This window comes from Pongo abelii, chromosome 4 (assembly GCF_028885655.2).
Source record: "Pongo abelii isolate AG06213 chromosome 4, NHGRI_mPonAbe1-v2.0_pri, whole genome shotgun sequence".
NCBI lineage: Eukaryota > Metazoa > Chordata > Mammalia > Primates > Hominidae > Pongo > Pongo abelii.
The window spans coordinates 78,552,982-78,573,825 of record NC_071989.2 but is presented as its reverse complement, the minus strand read 5'-3'; the positions used below and the strand labels follow the sequence as shown (position 1 = coordinate 78,573,825).

Genomic DNA, 20,844 nt, shown 5'->3' with positions numbered 1-20,844 from the left:
GAGGCGGAGGTTGCACTCCAGCCTGGGCGACAAGAGTGAGACTCCGTCTCAGAAAAAAAAAAAAAAAAGATGCAGACTGTTGTCACGGTCACGGCTCTATTCACTTTTGAAAACAAGATTGACAATTACCTCCTTTAAAAAGCAGATAACTGTCCCTGAAGATGCCAGGTTCCTGAAATGAGATGTCAGAGGTAGACCTTCAAGACTATTCCTAGCCGACCCACCACCACCCCACACAGTGAACAGGGAATACTAAGCTCAAATATTCGTCCAATGTAATCCTGTAATCAGTGGGGTGCCGGGTTGAGCTCGCAAATCCCCGCTGCAGGACAGGGCTCTGCACCCTCAATCTTCTCATCCCCAGATGGGATGGGCGGGTCGGGAGGAGGAGCGACGAGAGCCCAGGAAAGCTTGAAGGCAGAGATAAACTCGCGTCTCTAAGACATATACATAATATAGCCGCAACCGCGGCGGCCTTACTTTCCCAGAGCTGCATTCCCTTTCGGGCGAAGAGCGGAGGCGGCCAGGGTCTACCCTAGGTGAAAGGGCAGCCACCTGGCCCTACCCGGGCTCAACGCCGAGCCTCTCGGAGGTACGGCCTCCCGGGGGCCTTCCAGACTGGTCGGCGCAAGCGAAGGGCGGGGACCGCCGAAGGAGTGTGTGACTTAGGCATCCAGCGCACTGCCTGACCCGAAGTACCGATCCGAGTTATGCCCACCCTCCAACTTTGCGATGGAAATGTGTCATCGAAAGCCAGGTAACCAGTGGGCCGCGGCTGGGCCGCCGGGGCAGGCTAGGGGCGCCGCGGTGGGCCTCGAGGCCTTTGGGGCCGTGGGCTTTTGCTGCCGCCCGCCCCTTCCGGCTCCTCCCCGTAGTGCAAAGGGCACGTGAGCGAGGCGCCCGAAGCCGTCGCGGCGGGGACCATGTTGCTTCCGAACATCCTGCTCACCGGTCAGGGCGCGCGGCCGGGAGGGGCTGGGCTGGGGCAGGCTGGGGGCGCAGAGTGCTCTGGGCATCGGGCGCCCAGGTGGGGGCCCCTTACTGCCTTCTTCGGAGGCCGGCCGAGGGCCACGAGGCGGTTGTCAGCGCCCTGGGAGCCGACCCTCGCGGGCGTTGCGGGAGGCGGAGGAGGGGACGCGGAACGTTAATTCCGTTGGCCTGAGGCTCCCGGGGGAGGTGGAGAGAGGTCGGCAGATCCAGCTCTCCAGCTTGGCAACCTGCTTAGTCTTTCTGAATCTGGTATTTCGTTTGTAAAATGGGTTGTTGATTCTTTGGCAGGGTTGGCCTTGGGATTTTTAGCGAAATAATGTAAGGCCATATCTGATTCCCGATAGAGCCATTAATGGTGGATGCCTCACTCCTTAGGCCTCCGTGGGCGGTATTTTATTTTTTCTTTGCTTCTGATAAACGCCTCAGATTAGATTTCGGTAAACGAGTTCAGATGTTTGTGACGTGACGAAATTAACTGTATGCTTTTGTTGAGTTACATCAGAGGCTCCCCCCGCCCCTTAAAAGGAAGGCATATAGTGAGCATTTCGGGTCGTTTCTCGCGTAGGAGTGGGTCTTTGAAGCCATACTCAGAGTGCGTGTTATCAGTGAAGGGAACTAAAATGCTGCGTAACGACTTTAACGAATATTTTTGCTTGCCTTTTAGTCCTGAAAGTGTTTATCAAATTGTAGGCCATTCGTGGAAAAATCTAATGCATGTAGATTTTATTGCAACGTACAGAAAAATTAAGACTCTTTGTGGGAACAGTAAAGTTATATCATTCACCCAAACGTAAAATTGTTGGCAGCGCACAAGACATGTCTGTTTCTGAGAGGTGCAGATTAACCACTCCACAAATAACGTTTAGAATTTTAGATTCCTTAAGCGGAAGATTTTACATCTTTTTGCATGGATCAAACATAGTGCCCTGGTTACTAAGTCATTGTCAAAACTCTAAAGTGAACATTTTATTGAAAACATGTTGAGTCCAGGGTTCAGACTTGGTGTATTATAGTGGACTTGAGGTGACTGTTACTCTCCTGGGTATGGGAACTGGATTATCCCTGTTATCTTTATGCTCAAGTTTAATTTCAGGGATGTTAAACCTATTGAAAATTATGAATTTGATGATCTTGAAATGTAATTTTAATAGGTATCAGAAGGGGAAGGTAAAGAACAATGTATATAGTATTGTCATTTATGTAAAAGGGAATATATGTTGTATTTATATATATTACAAAGAGTATGTACATACATGTACATTTATATACAAATATAAATAGGGTTTCTTTGGGAAAGGAAACTGGTTTACAGTGGTTATCTCTAGGGAAGGGTGCAAGGGGTCAGTAGAGGTAATACGGTGTCTTTCAGACTGCTTAATTTTAACATGAACAGTTTTTGTTTTTGTTTTTGTTTGAGACAGAGTCTCATTATGTTGGCCAGGCTGGTCTCGAACTCCTGAGCTTAAGCGATCCTCCCGCCTTGTCCTCCCAAATTGCTAGGATTACACGCGTGAGCCACCAGACCTGGCCATGAACAGTTTTTAAATCTTTATAAATTAAAGCAAATAGGCCAGGTGGGTGACTCATGCCTGTAAATCCCAGCACTTTGTGAGGTGGAGGTGGGGGGATCGCTTGAGCTAAGGAGTTTGAGCTTAGCCTAAGCAACATAGCCAAACCCCGTCTCTACAAAAATTAACCAGGGCATGGTGGTGCATACCTGTGGTCCTAGCTACCGGACAGGCTGAGATGGGAGGATTGCTTGAGCCCAGGAGGTGGAGGCTCTAGTGAGCCAAGTTCCACTGCACTCCAGCCTAGGTAACAAAGAGATATCTTGTCTTTAAAAAAAGAAAAAGGTAAATAAATTATTGTAATTGATTCGAGGTGGCTATTTCTTTTTTTTTTTTTTTTTTTTTTTGAGATGGAGTCTCTGTCGCCAGGCTGGAGTGCTGTGGCGCGATCTCGGCTCACTGCATCCTCCAACTGCCTGGTTCAAGGGATTCTCCTGCCTCAGCCTCCTGAGTAGCTGGGATTACAGGCACGTGCCACCACGCCCGGCTAATTTTTGTATTTTAATAGAGATGGAGTTTCACTATGTTGGCCAGGATTGTCTCGATCTCCTGACCTCGTGATCTGCCCACCTCGGCCTCCCAAAGTGCCGTGATTACAGGCGTGAGCCACTGCACCCAGCAGGAGGTGGCTAATTTTATTCTCAGTAGTTCCCCGGTAGCAGCAGGCAGTTTGAATTGGCGTCAGAATCTGCTGAGCCCCACCCCTGGAGAATCAATACACTGGGTAATATTCTGACATTCAGTTAGCGTTGGAAAATTTTTATTAGATCGTAGTACATGCTAATTTACATATGGCCAGGCATGGTGGCTCACGCCTGTAATCCCAGCACTTTAGGAGGCCGAGGCGGGCGGATCACCTGAGGTTAGGAGTTTGAGACCAGCCTGGCCAACATGGCGAAACCCTGTCTCTACTAAAAATACAAAAATTAGCTGGGTATGGTGGTGGACACCTGTAATTCCAGCTACTGAGGAGACTGAGGCAGGAGAATCGCTTGAACCTGGGAGGTGGAGGTTGCAGTGAGCCAAGATTGCACCACTGCACTCCAGCCTGGGTGACAAGAGCAAAACTTCGTCTCAAAAGAAAAAAATTTTACATATGATTGCTAATTAGGAAATTTTTCATTTCAGTCGTCAAGAACTTTAAGGGCAGAGGCCAGGTGAGACTCTGTCTCAAAAGTAAAGGAAGGGCAGAAGGTGGACTGCAGTGTGATAAGTAGTATTTCACAAACAGTATTTTTCTGTGGCTTGTCTTACAGGTACACCAGGGGTTGGAAAAACCACACTAGGCAAAGAACTTGCGTCAAAATCAGGACTGAAATACATTAATGTGGGTGATTTAGCTCGAGAAGGTAAGGGACACTTTGGTGTTAGATTTGTTTTGTTTTTTTTTTAAAGTCTGATAAGTGGAGTGTTAGTGCTGGGTATTGTCATAGGGTACAAAAAACAGAGATTGCCATTAAAGAATATATACTCTGTTAGGGAATCCACAAAAATATTAAGTGTCTAATGCTATGTCCTGGTTATTTTGACCATTTTCCCTTCCGCCTTCAAAATGGCTGGCAATTCTTGTGACTAGTTGGGAAGGCTCCTATAAAGAGACTGGATTTTGGATAGGTTGAGCAAACAAAGGTTTGGTTGAGCAAACAAAGGTTTGGTACTGCTAAACATATATATGAGCACAGTGAGTATATTGGTCTCACTGGAAAGAGACTGTTTTGAGCTCAGGTGTAGGACCTGACTATGCTATGGTATCTTAGATTAGTGTGAGATTTGCACGCAACTGCATATATTCTAAGATGATCATTGTTTTTATTTATTTTACCCTGTTTTCCCCTAATCTTTTATCGCTCCCTTATTTGTGTCATCTTTTTACAGTCAACAATGATTTGTACATGGTAGGAACTCAATAAATTAAAGCGACCTTAAGTATGCCTCATTAAAATTAAGAAAACATATGGTTTAAATTTTTAAAAAATTTTTACAGTTTAACATAGATTTAAAATTTTTTAAGTTCCTGACAGTTGCTACTAAAGTAACTATTTCAGATTGATCTAATGTACATATTTTTTTCAAATGATCTAAAGTCTGATCATCGGATATCATGGAGTCTGGCAAGATGGCTTCTCCCAAGAGCATGCCGAAAGATGCACAGATGATGGCACAAATCCTGAAGGATATGGGGATTACAGAATATGAGCCAAGAGTTATAAATCAGATGTTGGAGTTTGCCTTCCGATATGTGACCACAATTCTAGATGATGCAAAAATTTATTCAAGCCATGCTAAGAAAGCTACTGTTGATGCAGATGATGTGCGATTGGCAATCCAGTGCCGCGCTGATCAGTCTTTTACCTCTCCTCCCCCAAGAGATTTTTTATTAGATATTGCAAGGCAAAGAAATCAAACCCCTTTGCCATTGATCAAGCCATATTCAGGTCCTAGGTTGCCACCTGATAGATATTGCTTAACAGCTCCAAACTATAGGCTGAAATCTTTACAGAAAAAGGCATCAACTTCTGCGGGAAGAATAACAGTCCCGCGGTTAAGTGTTGGTTCAGTTACTAGCAGACCAAGTACTCCCACACTAGGCACACCAACCCCACAGACCATGTCTGTTTCAACTAAAGTAGGGACTCCCATGTCCCTCACAGGTCAAAGGTTTACAGTACAGATGCCTGCTTCTCAGTCTCCAGCTGTAAAAGCTTCAATTCCTGCAACCTCAGCAGTTCAGAATGTTTTGATTAATCCATCATTAATCGGGTCCAAAAACATTCTTATTACCACTAATATGGTGTCATCACAAAATACTGCCAATGAATCATCAAATGCATTGAAAAGAAAACGCGAAGATGATGATGATGACGATGATGATGATGACTATGATAATTTGTAATCTAGCCTTGCTGAATGTAACATGTATACTTGGTCTTGAATTTATTGTACTGATATTAAACATGCATGCTGGATGTTTTCAAGTTGTGTTTTAGAAAACTTTAATAATAATGAGTAAACACAGTTACCATACTTTTCAATTGAAATGAAGGTTTTTCATAAGCCTTAAAAGTGTAAGAAAAATAAAGTTGTCATTCATTCGATTGTTGGTGCTTTGGCAGTTATGTTTTTAAAAGCAATTTTCTCCTTGTTGTCACCAAGAGGAGTAACAGTTGGCAGTTGCAGCAATTTGCAGTACTGCAGTCTATTTTTGACCACTAGAATGTCACCTTAAGCGTCTTCAGATATACAGATCATAGTATGATCTCTGGTGTGTACGTCACTCTTGTGATCTGTTCTCTCAGATTGCTGAAGTATAACCATGACTCCCCTTTGGAGAGACCAGTTGGTCAGGATTTTTATTCATAGTGAATTCTTAACCTGCTTTGATTATCTTCCTCAATTGCCCAACTTCCTAGGTCCCATTTTTCTGTCCCTTTGGTTATATTAAGGACCCTTAGTGCGTCCCAGTATGTCTCCACTTTTTTAAAAAAAATTTATAAGTGTCTCTTTTTGCAGGTTAATTTTGAGCATCTTTGTTTTTCATATTCCTGATACTATAAGCCAGTATCATGTTCATTTTTGATCCAGGGCTGATAATTAGGTTATAGTGTTTATATGTATATATATATATTTTTTTTAATTCAAAGAATTTTTTTGTCCAAAAGAACATCAATTTATCAAGGTTATAGTTTCTAAAACCTAGATTTTTATTTGCTATCATACTACTACTCATTTTCCATTTCATTTTATTTTATTTCCTGAGACAGAATTTCATTTTGTTGCCCAGGCTGCAGTGCAGTGGCACAATCTCAGCTCACTGCAACCTCCATGTCCCAGGTTCCAGCTATCTTTGCACCTCAGCCTCCCAAGTAGCTGGAATTACAGGTGTGCACCACCACACCTGGCTAATTTTTATATTTTTAGTAGAGATGGGCTTTTGCCGTGTTGTCCAGGCTGGTCTTGAACTCCTGGCCTCAAGTGATTTGCCCACCTCGGCCTCCCAAAGTGCTGGGATTACAGGTATGAGCTACCGCACCTGGCCTTTCTTTTTTTTTTTTGAGACGGAGTCTCGCTGTGTTGCCCAGGCTGGAGTGCAGTGGTGCAATCTCGGCTCACTGCAAGCTCTGCCTCCCAGGTTCACACCATTCTCCTGCCTCAGCCTCCCGAGTAGCCGGGACTACAGGTGCCTGCCACCACGCCCAGCTAATTTTCTGTATTTTTAATAGAGACGGGGTTTCACCATGTTAGCCAGGATGATCTCGATCTCCTGACCTCGTGATCCGCCCACCTTGGCCTCCTAGAGTGCTGGGATTACAGGCGTGGGCCACCACGCCCAGCCCGGCCTTTCCGTTTTATATCTATATGAAATGTGGTTTTGTTCCTCACTGTTGAACACCACCATTTTTGACAAGTGATTTCTGAGTCACATAATAGTCAATTTCATTCTTGCATTCCAATGTTACTTTCACTCAATTTAACATTTCTAAACTAATTAGAGCATTAATAGCATGGAGAGCAACGGTAACATCAGACCAAGGACAATCTGGTATAAGGCACTTGTCTTCCTCTTCTCTGGGTCCTCGCCTACCAGTACTTACACCATTTCATTTGGTTGAGACAGAGTCTTGCTCTGTTGCCCAGGTTGGAGTTTGGTGGCCTGATCATAGCTCATTGCATCCTTGAACTCCTGGGCTCAAGTGATCATCCTGCCTCAGCCTCCCTTGTAGCTGGGACTACAGGCACACACCATCCTGCCAGGCTAATTTAAAATTATTTTTGCAGAGACAGGGTCTGGCTTTGTTTCCCAGGCTGGTTTACTCCTGGGCTCAAATGATCCTTCTGCCTTAGCCTCCCAAAGTGCTGGGATTACAGACGAGAGCCACTGTATCTCGAGTACTCAACACCATTTTAGTCAGTTGTGTATAGTCCCAACCATCCTCTTTGTTATTAGTGAGATTATTTCATGAAATGGGATCTAAGTCTTAAAGGAAAAGTATTTTTTCCCCCTCCTGTAATGCCAGATAAAAGATTTCTGGTCTGACTTGACATGGAGTTTGATGGAGGTACTTTGTGGGGTTTTTTTGTTTGTTTGTTTGTTTGAGACAGGGTCTTGCTGTGTGGCCCAGGCTGGAGTGCAGTGGCACAGTTTCCCCTCACTGCAACCCTAGCCTCCCGGGCTCAAGTGATCTCCTGCTTCAGCTTCCCCAGTAGCTGGGACTACAGACACAAGGCCTCACTGTGTTGGCCAGGCTGGTCTCCAATTCCCAGGCTCAAGTGATCCTCCCACCTTGGCCTCCCAAAAGTGCTGGGATTACCGGTGTTAGCCATTGCGCCCCGGCCTGATGAGGTACTTTGTAAGGTTTGACATACCAGATTTTTTAACCCAGATCCTGTTCGAATATATCTGGAAATATTCTGAGGCAACCAACCTCATTTTTATTTCAAGTGGGGATATATTTTTAAGGGAAACCAGGCAATCATCTATAATGCAGTGATTCTCAACTAGGTGATTTTTGCCCTTTGGGGGTATAGCAATGTGTGAAGACGTTTTGGGTTGTCACATTGGAGGGGGAGATGATGGCCAGGGATTCTACTAAAGATCCTGTAGTTCACAAGACAGTCCCCTGTCTACCTTAGTAACAATTACCACACTCAAAATGTCATTAGTAATAAGGTTGAGAAATCTTGCTGTAAAGAAATAAGGCTTATTCTGATGCTCACTAAAGTCAGAAAAAAAGAAACGAGGCTTTTAAGAAAACCCTAGTTTTAAACATATTTCTAAAAGTTTAGTATCATCCTGGTGATCATGTGGAATTGCAGTAGTAGTTGAGAGAGGTCATCTTCACTCCCAAAACCAAGGCAAAAAAAAAAAAATTAGATGGGAATTAAGTTTAAGAAAACTGGCCGGGGGTGGTGGCTCATGCCTGTAAATTCCAGCACTTTGGCCCAGCACAGTGGCTCATGCCTGTAATCCTAGCACTTTTGGGAGGCCGAGGCGGGTGGATCACCTAAGGTCAGGAGTTCAAGACCAGCCTGTCCAACATGGTGAAACCCCATCTCTACTAAAAATACAAAAAAGTAGCCAGGTATGGTGGTGGGCCCCTGTAATCCCAGCTACTTGGGAGGCTGAGACAGGAGAATCACTTGAACCCGTGAGGCGGAGGCTGCAGTGACCCGAGATCACACCACTGCACTCCAGCCTGGGCAAGACAGAGCAAGACTCAGTATCAAAAAAAAAAAAAAAAAAAATCAGTCTGGCATTGCTGAGGGTGCCTGTAATCCCAGCTACTCAGGAGGCTGAGGCAGGAGAATCACTTGAACCTGGGAGTTGGAGGTTGCAGTGAACCGAGATCGTGCCACTGTACTCCAGCCTGGGCGACAGAGAGAGATTCCGTCTCACAAAAAAAGAAAACTATTAAGAGTCTTACTGTGGGCCGGGCGCGGTGGCTCACGCCTGTAATCCCAGCACTTTGGGAGGCCGAGGCGGGCAGATCACGAGGTCAGGAGATTGAGACCATCCTGGCTAACACAGTGAAACCCCACCTCTACTAAAAATACAAAAAATTAGCCGGGCATGGTGGCAGACGCCTGTGGTTCCAGCTACTTGGGAGGCGGAGCTTGCAGTGAGCCGAGATCACGCCACTGCACTCTAGCCTGGACAACAGAGCGAGACTCTGTCTCAAAAAAAGAGTCTTACTGTGGTATGACTATAAGAATGCTTCTCTTATTGCTATTCTTCCAGTCTCAAGACTCCTCACTTGATATCCTTTCCTATATACAATCATTTTTATACTCTTACTAGCATCCTTAATTTTCCTGGCAGCAGTTTTTCAGTCTTCGGCCTCTGATCCTAACTGCAGGATACCCATAGGTCTAGACGAAGTAATATATTGACATTGGATCCATTTCCAGTAGAAATTGTAAAGCATAGCTTGGCTTTGAACACTTAGAATCTTGATATATCTCTAACCTAGGGGTTGGCAAGCTACTGTTGTTTTTGTATGACTTCTGAGCTAAAGACTAGCTTGCAAAGCGTAAGGTATTATCTGGCCCTTTACAGAAAAAAAAAAATGCTGATCCGTGTTCTATCCTTTTCTGAATCCCATTTTTCTCTCCCCTTATCAACTCCCACTGGAAGCCTTGGAAACTAACTCCTGTATTGACCTCTCTGACACTGCTCTCTCCCCATCTTTGCCTCTGGTCTTTCCCCTTCCACCTGTTTCCCCCATGATTTCATTGCAGCCATCTTGTAATTCTGCCCCTCCCACTAGTAATCTCACTCATTCAGGACTATTCACTCCCTTGTGCTGATGACTTAAATTTATAATTAAAACAGCCCAATTTCTAGACACCTATTAGACAACCATCTGGATAGTTCCCAGATGTTTACAGCTCTAAATTAGTATGTTTAAAGCACGTGCTCTGAAAGCGTCCTTGACTATACTTGCCCACTCCTCTGATTTCTACCTCCCAAGCATATAAATACACATTCACTCTCTCCACACAGATCCACTTGGCCTTTAAATCTTGATGGTTTCTCTGACACATCCCTACAGTACCCCTATTTCATCAAGACCCCTGGAGCTGTGCCTAGGATCCTACTTAGAATCTCCTGTTTGACTTCTTCAGTATCTCTTTCTTCCCTCTTCTACACTATCATTTTCTTAAAAGCGGGGAAGGAGAATGACATGATTTGAACTTTTTACTCACATAGTCCATTCTCCTTAAGGAAATATAGGAGATTCTTTATAAAATGGCCACAGTTTACCTGCAGCCATTCTTTCCCCTATGTCCCCTTCAGTGCAGCCATCGTACCCTGTTCTCACACTAGGAATTTTCCACCTTGAGTATTTATGCATGCTGTTCTCTTTATAGGTTCCCTTATCTTCCTTACAACTCCTTGGAGGCCCAACTCCAATGTCATATCTTTGGCTCTCTAACTTCACTATGCAGAATTAATTGCCCTTTTTGCATAAAAAGCCAGGTATTTTAAAGGCACCCAATCACTCTAAACCAGTTAATTTCTTGTTCTAATTGCTTTAGAGTTATCAGCTTCTTGTTGAGTTGAGGTAAATGTGGTGAATATGTTTTCAAACGAAGAAATATGAAAATAAAAATTTTAAGTATTGGCAGCAGTGTCAAAACAACTAGCATCCCAATATGATTAAAGAACAACTTTCACTTGAGCGTATGTAAGTTCTAGGATGGCAGTTAAACATAATGTCATGATTTTACAGTTTGACAAACAGCAGCAGCTGGGAAGGTTTTTTAAGGTAAGAATGAGCTTTAAAAAAATTTTTTGTGGGGCCTGGTGCAGTGGCTCACACCTCTAAACCCAGCACTTTGGGAGGCCAAGGCGGGTGGATCACCTGAGGTCAAAAGTTCAAGACCAGCCTGGCCAACATGGTGAAACCCCATCTCTACTAAAAATACAAAAATTAGCCAGGCGTGTTGGCGGGTGCCCGTAATCCCAGCTACTTGGGAGGCTGAGGCGGGAGAATTGCTTGAACCCAGGAGGCGGAGGTTGCAGTGAGCCAGGATCATGCCATTGCACTCCAGCATGGGTGACAAGAGTGAAACTCTGTCTCAAAATTAAAAAAAAAAAAAAAAAATTTTTTTTTTTTTTTTGAGACAGGGTATCACTGTCACCCTAACTGGAATACAGTGGTGCAATCCTGGCTCACTCCAGCCTCAAGCAGTCCTCCCACCTCAACCTCCAGAGTAGCTGTGACTATAGGCTGGCACCACCATGTTGGGCTAATTTTTTTTTTTTCTTTTGGTAGAAGTGGAGTGTTGCTATGTTATCCAGGGTGATCCTGAACTCCTAGGCTCAAGCGATCCTCCCACCTTGGCCTCTGAAAGTGCTAGGATTATAAGCGCGAACCACTATGCTCAGCCTTTTAACTCTGGCCCCACAGTTGATTTTTTTTCTGCAAGCAATATATCTGTACCTGGAATTTAAAAAAATAAACCGCAAAACTTTGTTTAGAAAGTTGATTTAATTTTCTCATCTCTCAGTCATTTAACCAAATCAGCCTTTTTGATCTTTGCTTAAGATCCTATGTATAGGCAAGTATAAATTTGGCTTCCAATTGAAACTTTCTAAAGTAGCATAAAATTTATTCTTTTTTGAAATTTGAAATGAAATTTAGAATCCGTTCGTTTCTGTGGTACAGGCTACAATCATCACTTACCTAAAAATCTGCAGTAGATTTGATAAGAAGTCCCTGTTTCTGGATTTGGTTCCTTCCAACTCATTCTGCATTAAAAAAAATAATAATTTTTTTGAATTTGGAATTTATCATGTCATTTAATGCTGAAAATCCTTTAATGATTTTCCTTGGCCTTGGGATAAAGTCTGAACTCCTTCATGCAGCCTTCAAGCCCTTTTTGATCTGGCCTCAGCTTACCCCTTACCACTTATTTTCTCATTGTTCTGACTTTCCCTCCCTTGAAAGGGCCTACCCCTTCCTAGTCTCTACCTTTGAATATCTTGTTTTCTCTATTTAGAAGAGTCTTCCCTAGTGTTTTTTTATGTGTATAACTACTGCAAATCTCTGTTTAGACATCACTTCCTCCAGGAAGCCTCTCAATATCCCAAGTTTATGTTAGGTGCCTATCTTTATTGCTCCCATATCACCATGAACCATAACATTAAAATATTATAATTTCCAGGTGACTTGTCGGTCCTCTCCCATTTTATTTTAAACTCTTTGAGGGAAGGATTGTTTGTCCACTTGTTCACTTTATAAATTATGTCCTCATTATCCCTTAGATCACTGGTATATGGTATTTGGTAAATGTTTTTTGGAACGAGTGTTTAAAAGTTTGGATTACAGCTGGGCGCAGTGGCTCATGCCTGCATTCCCAGCACTTTAGGGGAGGCCAAGGCAGGCGGATCGCTTGAGCTTAGGAGTTTGATTCAGCCTGAGCAACATGGTGACACCCTGTCTCTAAAAAAAATACAAAAATTATCCAGACATGGTAGGACACACCTGTAGTCCCAAATACTTGAGGGGACTGAGGCAGGAGGATCACTTGAACCCGGGAAGCTGAGGCTGCAGTGAGCTGAAATCACACCACTGCACTCCAGCCTGGGTGACAAAGTGAAACCCTGACTCAAAAATAAAAGATAAAAGTTTAGATTACACTATTTTATTAAAATACATTAACATGGCTGGGCGCGGTGGCTCACGCCTGTAATCCCAACACTTTGGGAGGCTGAGGCGGGCAGATCACTTGAGGTCAAGAGTTTTGAAACCAGCCTGGCCAAAATGGTGAAACCCTGTCTCTATTAAAAATGTAAAAATTGGCCGGGCGCGGTGGCTCACGCCTGTAATCCCAGCACTTTGGGAGGCCAAGGGGGGAGCAGATCACGAGGTGAGGAGATCGAGACCATCCTGGCTAACACGGTGAAACCACGTCTCTACTGAAAATACAAAAAAATTAGCCGGGCGTGGTAGCGGACACCTGTAGTCCCAGCTACTCGGGAGGCTGAGGCAGGAGAATGGCATGAACCCAGGAGGCGGAGCTTGCAGTGAGCCGGATGGCGCCATTGCACTCCAGCCTGGGCAACAGAGCAAGACTCCGTCTCAAAATAAATAAATAAATAAAGACTTCAATCCTAAATGTTAACACATCTATTTTAGACAGCGTATATTGGTTCAAGTCATCTTTCTTTCTTTCTTTTTTTTTTTTTTTGAGACAGAGTCTTGCTCTGTCACCCAGGCTGGAGTGCAGTGGCGCCATCTCGGCTCACTGCAGCCTCCTCCTCCCGGGTTCAAGCAATTCTCCTGCCTCAGCCTCCCAAGCAGCTAGGATTACAGGCACCCGCCACCACGCCTGGCTAACTTTTGTATTTTTGGTAGAGATGGGGTTTCACCATGTTGGCCAGGCTGGTCTCAACTCCTGACCTCAGGTGATCCAACCACCTCGGCCTTCCAGTGTGCTGGAATTACAGGCACGAGCCACTGCACCCGGCCAGAGTCATCTTTTAAAAGTCAAAGATTTAAAGTATGAAGGAACCTCCGTGTTTATCTATTCAAGATTACCACATAGTACAGAATCAGCTGTAGGTATTCTTAGATTTTGTGGTACTGTTAAAAAAAATACAATATTGTAAAAATAGTATATGGAAAAATACTCCAAAACTTTTGTTTTTCTTCTAATCTTTGTCCCTAGTAAAGACAACTTTGAATTCTGCTTTTTGTGTTTTACACTTGTATATGTGAGCATTTATCATGTTTCTGCCTAGTCTATACCACATAGCATTTTTAAACTATGTTAACTATAATACTATAACTCTAATACTTATTTACTTAATTTTAATTCATAATTTTTACAAAATTAATTACATAATATTTTATAAAGTTGGTAAATCAAGATTTAACTATTTTCTTATTGTTCAACATTTTTTATTATTTTCTAATTTTGTCCAATTAGAAATTAAATGGTAGTGTAAATATCTGAATGGATTGAACATATAACAGGCATAAATACAGACTCATTTTAATTTGCATCACTTTAATAGCTAGGAAAGTTCAATACTTTTTCATGTGTGTTTACTGATTTTTTTCCACTCTTCCATCTTGTGTGAATTCTTTTCTTGTTTATTGAGCAATTGTTATTTTGGTTTTAAGGTCTTTATATTATATACATTTCAGTCCTTTGTTATTTCTCTCATTCTGTTACTTTTCTTAGAATTTGATTATTTCTCAAGGAACAGAGAGTCAACACTTTAAATAACTGGATCAGTCTTTTTATTTCTTCTGCCACTCAACAAACTCAAATGAATCATTCCTTTATAGCTCCATCTGGGGTTTGTCGTATAAAGTAAGGATTTAGATTGTTTTCTAAATTGTTAACCAGTTTTCTTCATACCAAGACAGTTTAATTTTTTAGGTTGGTAGAGTTTCTGGTAGGTGAGCAATAGCCCAAGGAGGCAGAGGCCACACTAGAGTGCTAGAAAGGTGGTTTATGTGCCCAGAATCAGTCCACAGACCCTCCAGGCAAGACAAGGAGTTACAACTGCTTCTGTGCCCTCCAGTGACCATCAGACTGCCCCCCAGTGACCATCAGACTACTCCTGTGTCCCTTCAGAATTTGTGTTCATTTTAACCTCATTTCAACCCGTACCAAAATATTAAGGGGAAAGAGGTGGGAAGACTGCTATATAACATGATCTCAGAGATGGTTAATGGATGATCTAAGGTTGCCTTAGATTAATACCTCCTAAGGGCTGGGGCTAAGGGTAAGATGGTATGTCTTACCTCCTGAAAGAATAGTTCTTTTGAAAACCAGCTATGATTTGTTGGAAAGTTCTTATGTTAAATTTAAATTTGCCTCCTTTGTAACTTTGAACATTATTTTTGTTTTGCCTTCTGAAATGAGACTATTTAACTCTTACGAGGAACATCAGTTTGGGATGCTGGAAATCTAGAAGTAAAGATACTGTTCAGGAGCATCTGGGTCCTGACCCTTCTCTGTCCCCATGAGGATGTGAGCTCAGTGACAGAGGGTTCATTTCTGGAATAAAGAATCTGTTATTGCTTTTTTCTTTCTTTCTTTCTTTTTTTTTTTTTTTTTTTTTGGAGACAGGGTCCTGCTCTGTCGCTCAGCCTGGAGTACGGTGGTGTGATCTCGGCTTATTATAACCTCCGCCTCCCAGGCTCAAGCAATCCTTCCGCCTCAGCCTCCCAAGTAACTGGGACTACAGGTGTGTGCCACCATGCCTGGGTTGTTTTTTTGTTGTTTTTTTTTTTCTGTGGAGACAGGTTCTCAACATATTGCCCAGGCTGTCTTGAACTCCTGGGCTCAAGAGATCCTCCTACCTCGTACTGCCAAAGTGCATACAAGCGCAAAGCCACCACGCCTGGCCTGTTACTGCTTTTGATAAATTAATCTGCTTTTAAATGTATGTGAGTGTGTTTGTATCTGTTCAGGTGCTTCCTCTTCCTACCAATCTGTAGTTCAATAAAAATAGTATAGTCCTCTTCTAATAGCCCCACAAATTCTGAAGTTGGTTATTCACTCTTTTTATTTGGTTTCAGTTTTGATATTTAAAGCAGTTTCAGATATATTACTATCCAAGTTTCCCTCTAGACAAAATTCCAATTTATCAGTTAGTATGGCTCCTTTATATCTGGTGTTTATGTGACATTTATTTTGTTAGTATCCACCCTTGTATCTAAAAGAATAATTGATGATACATTTCCTTTCCTAAAGTATAGAATTAATTGAAAATTACTTAAAGTTGCTTAGAAAATATTTCAACAAGCAATTCTAAATCTCTTTTAGAGCAATTGTATGATGGCTATGATGAAGAGTATGATTGTCCCATTTTAGATGAAGACAGAGTAAGTATGACTTTTTCATAAAGTATGCATTTGTTGAATTTCATAGGAAAGTTGACTTCAGTTTTCTTAAGAAGCATTTTTTTTTAAACTTTTCTTACAGGTAGTTGATGAGTTAGATAACCAAATGAGAGAAGGTGGAGTTATTGTTGATTACCATGGTTGTGATTTCTTCCCTGAACGCTGGTTTCATATAGTTTTTGTGCTGAGAACAGATACCAACGTATTGTACGAAAGACTTGAAACAAGGTAAGAAAGGAAAAACATCAGATTCTTAAAGCATAATACTAACTTTTTTTCAGATTCCTGAAATTGGCCATGATAAAAGATTTTTGTTTTTTGTTTTGTTTTTTTGAGACAGAGTCTGGCTGTCACCCAGGCTGGAGGGCAGTGGTGTGATCTTGGCTCACTGCAACCTCCACCTCCCTGGATCAAGCAATTCTTGTGCCTCAGCCTCCTGACTAACTGAGACCACAGGCACATGCCACCTTGCCTGGCTAATTTTTGTATTTTTTGTAGAGATGGGGTCTCCCATGTTGCCCAGGCTGGTCTCGAACTCTTGGGCTCAAGCAATCTGCCCACCTCGGCTTCCCAAAGTGCTGGGGCTACAGGTGTGAGTCATAGCACCCAGCTAATAGTTTTATTTGAAAATATGACTAAAATATGGGCAGTACTTTTTGAGTAAATTAATATCTCAACTGACAATCTGATTGAGTAAAATGTACTGTGTAGAAACCCAATTTAGTCGGCCGGGCACGGTGGCTCACACCTGTAATCCTAGCACTTTGGGAGGCCAAGGTGGGAGGATCACGAGGTCAGGAGATCGAGACCATGCTGGCTAACATGGTGAAATCCTGTCTCTACTAAAAATGCAAAAAAAATTAGCCGGGCATGGTGGCAGGCGCCTGTACAGCCCCAGCTACTCTGGAGGCTGAGGCAGGAGAACGACGTGAACCTGGGAGGTGGAGCTTGCAGTGAGCTGAGATCGCATCACTGCACTCCAGCCTGGGCAACAGAGTGAGACTCCATCTCAAAAAAAAAAAGAAACCCTGTTTAGCCATGCTTTTTCTTTGATGTAAACCCTTGCTAGGAAAACAGCCAAGCCCCTAACATATTCTTTGCTTATTGACTGAACACTACCCCCTCAAATTATCCCCGCATCAGGAATGGGAAAGCTTATGAAAAACTAACAAAATAAACCAGCATTTCACAGTCTTTAGTAGATACCGAGTTAAACCCACAAATAGAGCATCAGATTTAATGTGGAAGAACCAGGAAAGAGAAACTTTTAGGGAAGTCTTATTTATCCCCACTGTCTTTTGATCAAAGCTGTGGGAATATGGGGATTCTAGAGAAATTAGAAAGCAATCTCAGAAAGGAAAGCTCCAGAATTTTGCTTAAGGTCGGGGTCAGAATGTGTGGTTTTCACTGATTATAGTCAACTCTGACTAACCACTATTATTTGGGATACTTGTAAATCCTTGCACAGAATAGTATGGCAGCAAATATGCATATAGAAAAAGTTAAATTGTGGCTAAACCTAAAACTTTTATCTTTTTTAGGCAGTGAAAAGCCATTAAAAGTTTTGGGGCAGAGAAGTAATAGAGACTATATGGTACATATGCTTTTTTTTTTTTTTTTTTTAGAGACGTAGTCTTGTTCTTTGGCCCAGGCCAGACTGCAGTGGCCCTATCTCGGCTCACTGCAAGCTCCGCCTCCCGGGTTCATGCCATTCTCCTGCCTCAGCCTCCCGAGTAGCTGGGATTACAGGTGCCCACTTTTTTTCAATCAAGACAATTTAAAATTTCGATTTAAAAATTACTGGTTTACATATATAGCCAAGGGTATGACTAAGGTATGAAAAAACTATGAGAGAGCTAGTTAGTATTTTAACTATTGAAAAGGTTGTAAAAAAGTAACAGCTTTAGGCTGGGCATAGTTGGGTGGTGAGGGGGAGGCAGGACGGCTCATACCTCACACCTGTAATCCCAGCAATTTGGGAGGCTGAGCAAGGTGATTGCTTGAGCCTAGGAGTTTGAGACCAGCCTGGGCAACATAGCAAGACCTCTGTCTCTACAAAAAAAAATAAAAAATTTAGCCGAGTGTGGTGGCGTGCACCTGTGGTCCCAGCTACTTTGGAGGCTGAGGTGGGAGGAATGCTTGAGCCTGGGAGGTTGAGGCTGCAGTGAGCTGTGATTGCACCACTGCGCTCCAGCCTGGTTGACAAAGCAAGACCCTGTCTCAAAAGCAACCAAAAAACAAAAATATCCACTTTATTGAGATTTAATTTACATTCACCCATTTAAAGTACATAATTCAGGTTTTTTTCTAGTTTTATGGGTACATAGTAGGTGTATATATCAGTTGCTCATTTGTTTTTTTTTGTATATCAAAAACTTGTACAATCATTACCACAACCAATTTTAGAAAAATTTGGGGGTGGGCACGGTGGCTTACGCCTGTAATTCCAGCACTTTGGGAGGCCAAGGTGGATGGATCATGAGGTCAGGAGTTCGAGACCAGCCTGACCAACATGGTGAAACCCCGTCTCTACTAAGAATACAAAAATTAGCTGGGCGTGGTGGCGTGCACCTGTAATCCCAGCTACTCAGGAGGCTGAGGCAGGAGAATTGCTTGAACCCGGAAGGCAGAGGTTGCAGTGAGCTGAGATCACACCACTGCACTCCAGCCTGGGCGACAGAGTGAGACTCTGTCTCAAAAAAAAAAGAAAATTTTTGTCACCCCAAAAAGAAACCCCATACCCAGCAGTAGTTACTCCCCATTTACCCTCAGTTCCCCAGCCCTAGGCAACCAATAATCTACTTTCTATCTTTATGGATTTGTCTATACTAGACATTTCATATGAATGAAATCATACAGGATGTGGACTTTTATGCTTGTCTCCTGTCAAATTAGTTTGTTTTCAGGGTTCATTCATGTTGTAGCATATACCAGTAGTTCATTTCTTTTTATTGCCAAATAATATTCCATTGTATGGATATATCATTTTTTAAATACATTTATCAGGTTGTGGACATTTGGGTTGTTTCACTTTTTGGCTGTTATGAATATTGTATCCATAAACATTCTTGCACATGTTTTTGTGTGGACATCCTGTGTTTATTTCTCTTGTTTATATATCTAGCAATTGAATTGCTGGGTAATACGGAAACTTTGTATTTGGCCCTTCCAATTACTGCCAGATTGTTTTCCGTAGTGGCTGCATCATCTCATATTCACACACTCTGTGTATGAGGGTTCTAATTTGTCCACATCCTCACCAACAGCTGTTATTGTTCATATTTTGGTTGTAGTCATCCTACTGGATGTGAAGTAATATCTCATTGTAATTTTGATTTGCATTTGCTAGATAGCTAGAGATGCTGAACATCTTTTCATGTCCTTATTAGACAGTCGTGTATCTTCCTTGGAGAAATATTTACTCAGATCCTTTGCTTAAGTTTTAATTGGGTTACAAATCTTTTTATTACTAAGTTATGAGAGTTTTGCTAATTTACTAATTCATAGGGAATTTATTGAGTAGCTGACAAATTGTGGGGGAAAAATTCAAACAAACCCAAATGCTGGTTTGGTGATCTTTAGTTTAACCCTAGTGTCAAGAAACTCTGTCATATAAACAGGTACCAGTCACTCCTCTCTAGGTAAAGAGACCATTTCTGTAATTTTTCATGTATTGAAAAGTGTCCAGTTTCTGGTATGTTTCTAAAACTCCAGTTAATGCCATTTATTTTGCTTTTTGTTTGCTTAACCTCCCTGCCTTCTAGGGGTTATAATGAGAAGAAACTAACAGACAATATTCAGTGTGAGATTTTTCAAGTTCTTTATGAAGAAGCCACGGCATCCTACAAGGAAGAAATCGTGCATCAGCTGCCCAGTAATAAACCAGAAGAGCTAGAAAATAATGTAGATCAGATCTTGAAATGGATTGAGCAGTGGATCAAAGATCATAACTCTTGACTTATAAGGCTAGCTACTTAATAATCACTCTTGTTGATATCTCTGCCGACATCATAGAAATTGTTCAAGTATCAGTAACACTTTGTTAAAATCATGTTGCAGGACCAGCAGGTGGATAGTATATAGGTTTATGCCTGTGTTTCTTTTTCTCCATGAGAAAGCTAAACATGAAATATAATGAATATAGTATTATTAAGGATTGAGACAAAAACTGTGATTTTAATACTTAAATTGCTAAAGAATAAATAAATCTGACAAAATGGGTGGATATCTTTTAAGTTTATTACAGAAAAAAATGCAGATGATCTCTTAAAATAAAAGTAAAGATAAAGCAACAGAGTATTCCTTTTTTCTTTCTTTAAATTAGAAAAAAAGTTAAGTGTTGTACTCGATACAAAGTTCAAAAGGTACAAAAGAGCATGTTGAAAAGTTAGGTCTCCCTTCCAGACCACCCCATCCCCAGGCACCCCAGGTTCCTTCCCTTTAGGAAATAATGTTACCGGTTTCCTATATGTCTTTTTAGAGGTTTTATGCCTGCACAGTGTATATGTACATGTGTATGTTTTTTAAAGAATATAACAGTATATTGTGCACACTATTCTGTACCTTTCTTTTTTCACTTAATATATTTGAAGATCATATCATCTCAGTACAGACCTCCCTATTCTTTTTTTTGGTTGAGATATACATATCATACAATAAAATTTACCATTTTGAAGTGTATAATCAGAACCGGGTATGGTGGCTTATGCCTGTAATCCCAGCAAATGGGGAGGCTGAGGTGCAGAATCGCTTGAGACAGGAGTTCAAGACCAGCCTGGGCAACATAGTGAGAACTTAGACTCTAAAAATAAACATAAATAAAATTTATAATCCATTGGTTTTTAGCTTATTAACAAGGTTATGTAACTGTCACCACTGTAGGGGAAGCAGTGATGATAAAGGGAAATCCTATACCCTCT

The 20,844-nt window shown here is 42.0% G+C and overlaps 3 protein-coding genes across 26 annotated transcripts in view; 2 read left to right on the top strand and 1 right to left on the bottom strand.

Annotated features, from left to right (window-relative positions):
* RAD17 (RAD17 checkpoint clamp loader component) overlaps nt 1-851 on the bottom strand; it is a 45,009-nt gene extending 44,158 nt beyond the window's left edge. For 3 of the 23 annotated variants that reach the window (XM_054555241.2, XM_054555243.2, XM_054555256.2), the window contains exons 1-2: nt 719-851; nt 130-172 (exon numbers count right to left, since the gene is read on the bottom strand). The gene's annotated coding sequence lies outside the window, so the exon portion shown is untranslated. 23 annotated transcript variants of the gene reach the window in all.
* Nucleotides 568-20,217, top strand: AK6 (adenylate kinase 6). 2 transcript variants are annotated; one of them, XM_002815622.5, is made up of 5 exons: nt 568-757; nt 3,815-3,907; nt 15,849-15,907; nt 16,008-16,153; nt 19,690-20,217. In XM_002815622.5, exons 1-5 carry the CDS (start codon nt 733-735, stop codon nt 19,880-19,882), a joined length of 516 nt encoding a protein of 171 aa, XP_002815668.1. In that variant the 5' UTR covers nt 568-732; the 3' UTR covers nt 19,883-20,217. The 2 variants fall into 2 exon arrangements, with proteins under 2 accessions (XP_002815668.1, XP_009239061.1); XM_009240786.4 differs by lacking the exon at nt 568-757 and adding an exon at nt 767-951.
* TAF9 (TATA-box binding protein associated factor 9) lies at nt 3,815-5,653 on the top strand. Its single transcript, XM_009240785.3, has 2 exons — nt 3,815-3,907; nt 4,643-5,653. Exon 2 carries the CDS (start codon nt 4,660-4,662, stop codon nt 5,449-5,451), a length of 792 nt encoding a protein of 263 aa, XP_009239060.1. The 5' UTR covers nt 3,815-3,907; nt 4,643-4,659; the 3' UTR covers nt 5,452-5,653.
* Nucleotides 20,218-20,844: the final 627 nt, after the last annotated feature.

What these genes read in the sequence shown, in the direction of transcription:
- AK6 (XM_009240786.4), top strand. Translation starts at nt 924, where the DNA reads ATGTTGCTTCCGAACATCCTGCTCACCG. An exon ending in TCCGAACATCCTGCTCACCG is followed by an intron (nt 952 to 3,814) that starts GTCAGGGCGCGC and finishes CTTGTCTTACAG; the next exon opens with GTACACCAGGGGTTGGAAAA. An exon ending in GGGTGATTTAGCTCGAGAAG is followed by an intron (nt 3,908 to 15,848) that starts GTAAGGGACACT and finishes AATCTCTTTTAG; the next exon opens with AGCAATTGTATGATGGCTAT.
- TAF9 (XM_009240785.3), top strand. Translation starts at nt 4,660, where the DNA reads ATGGAGTCTGGCAAGATGGCTTCTCCCAAGAGCATGCCGAAAGATGCA.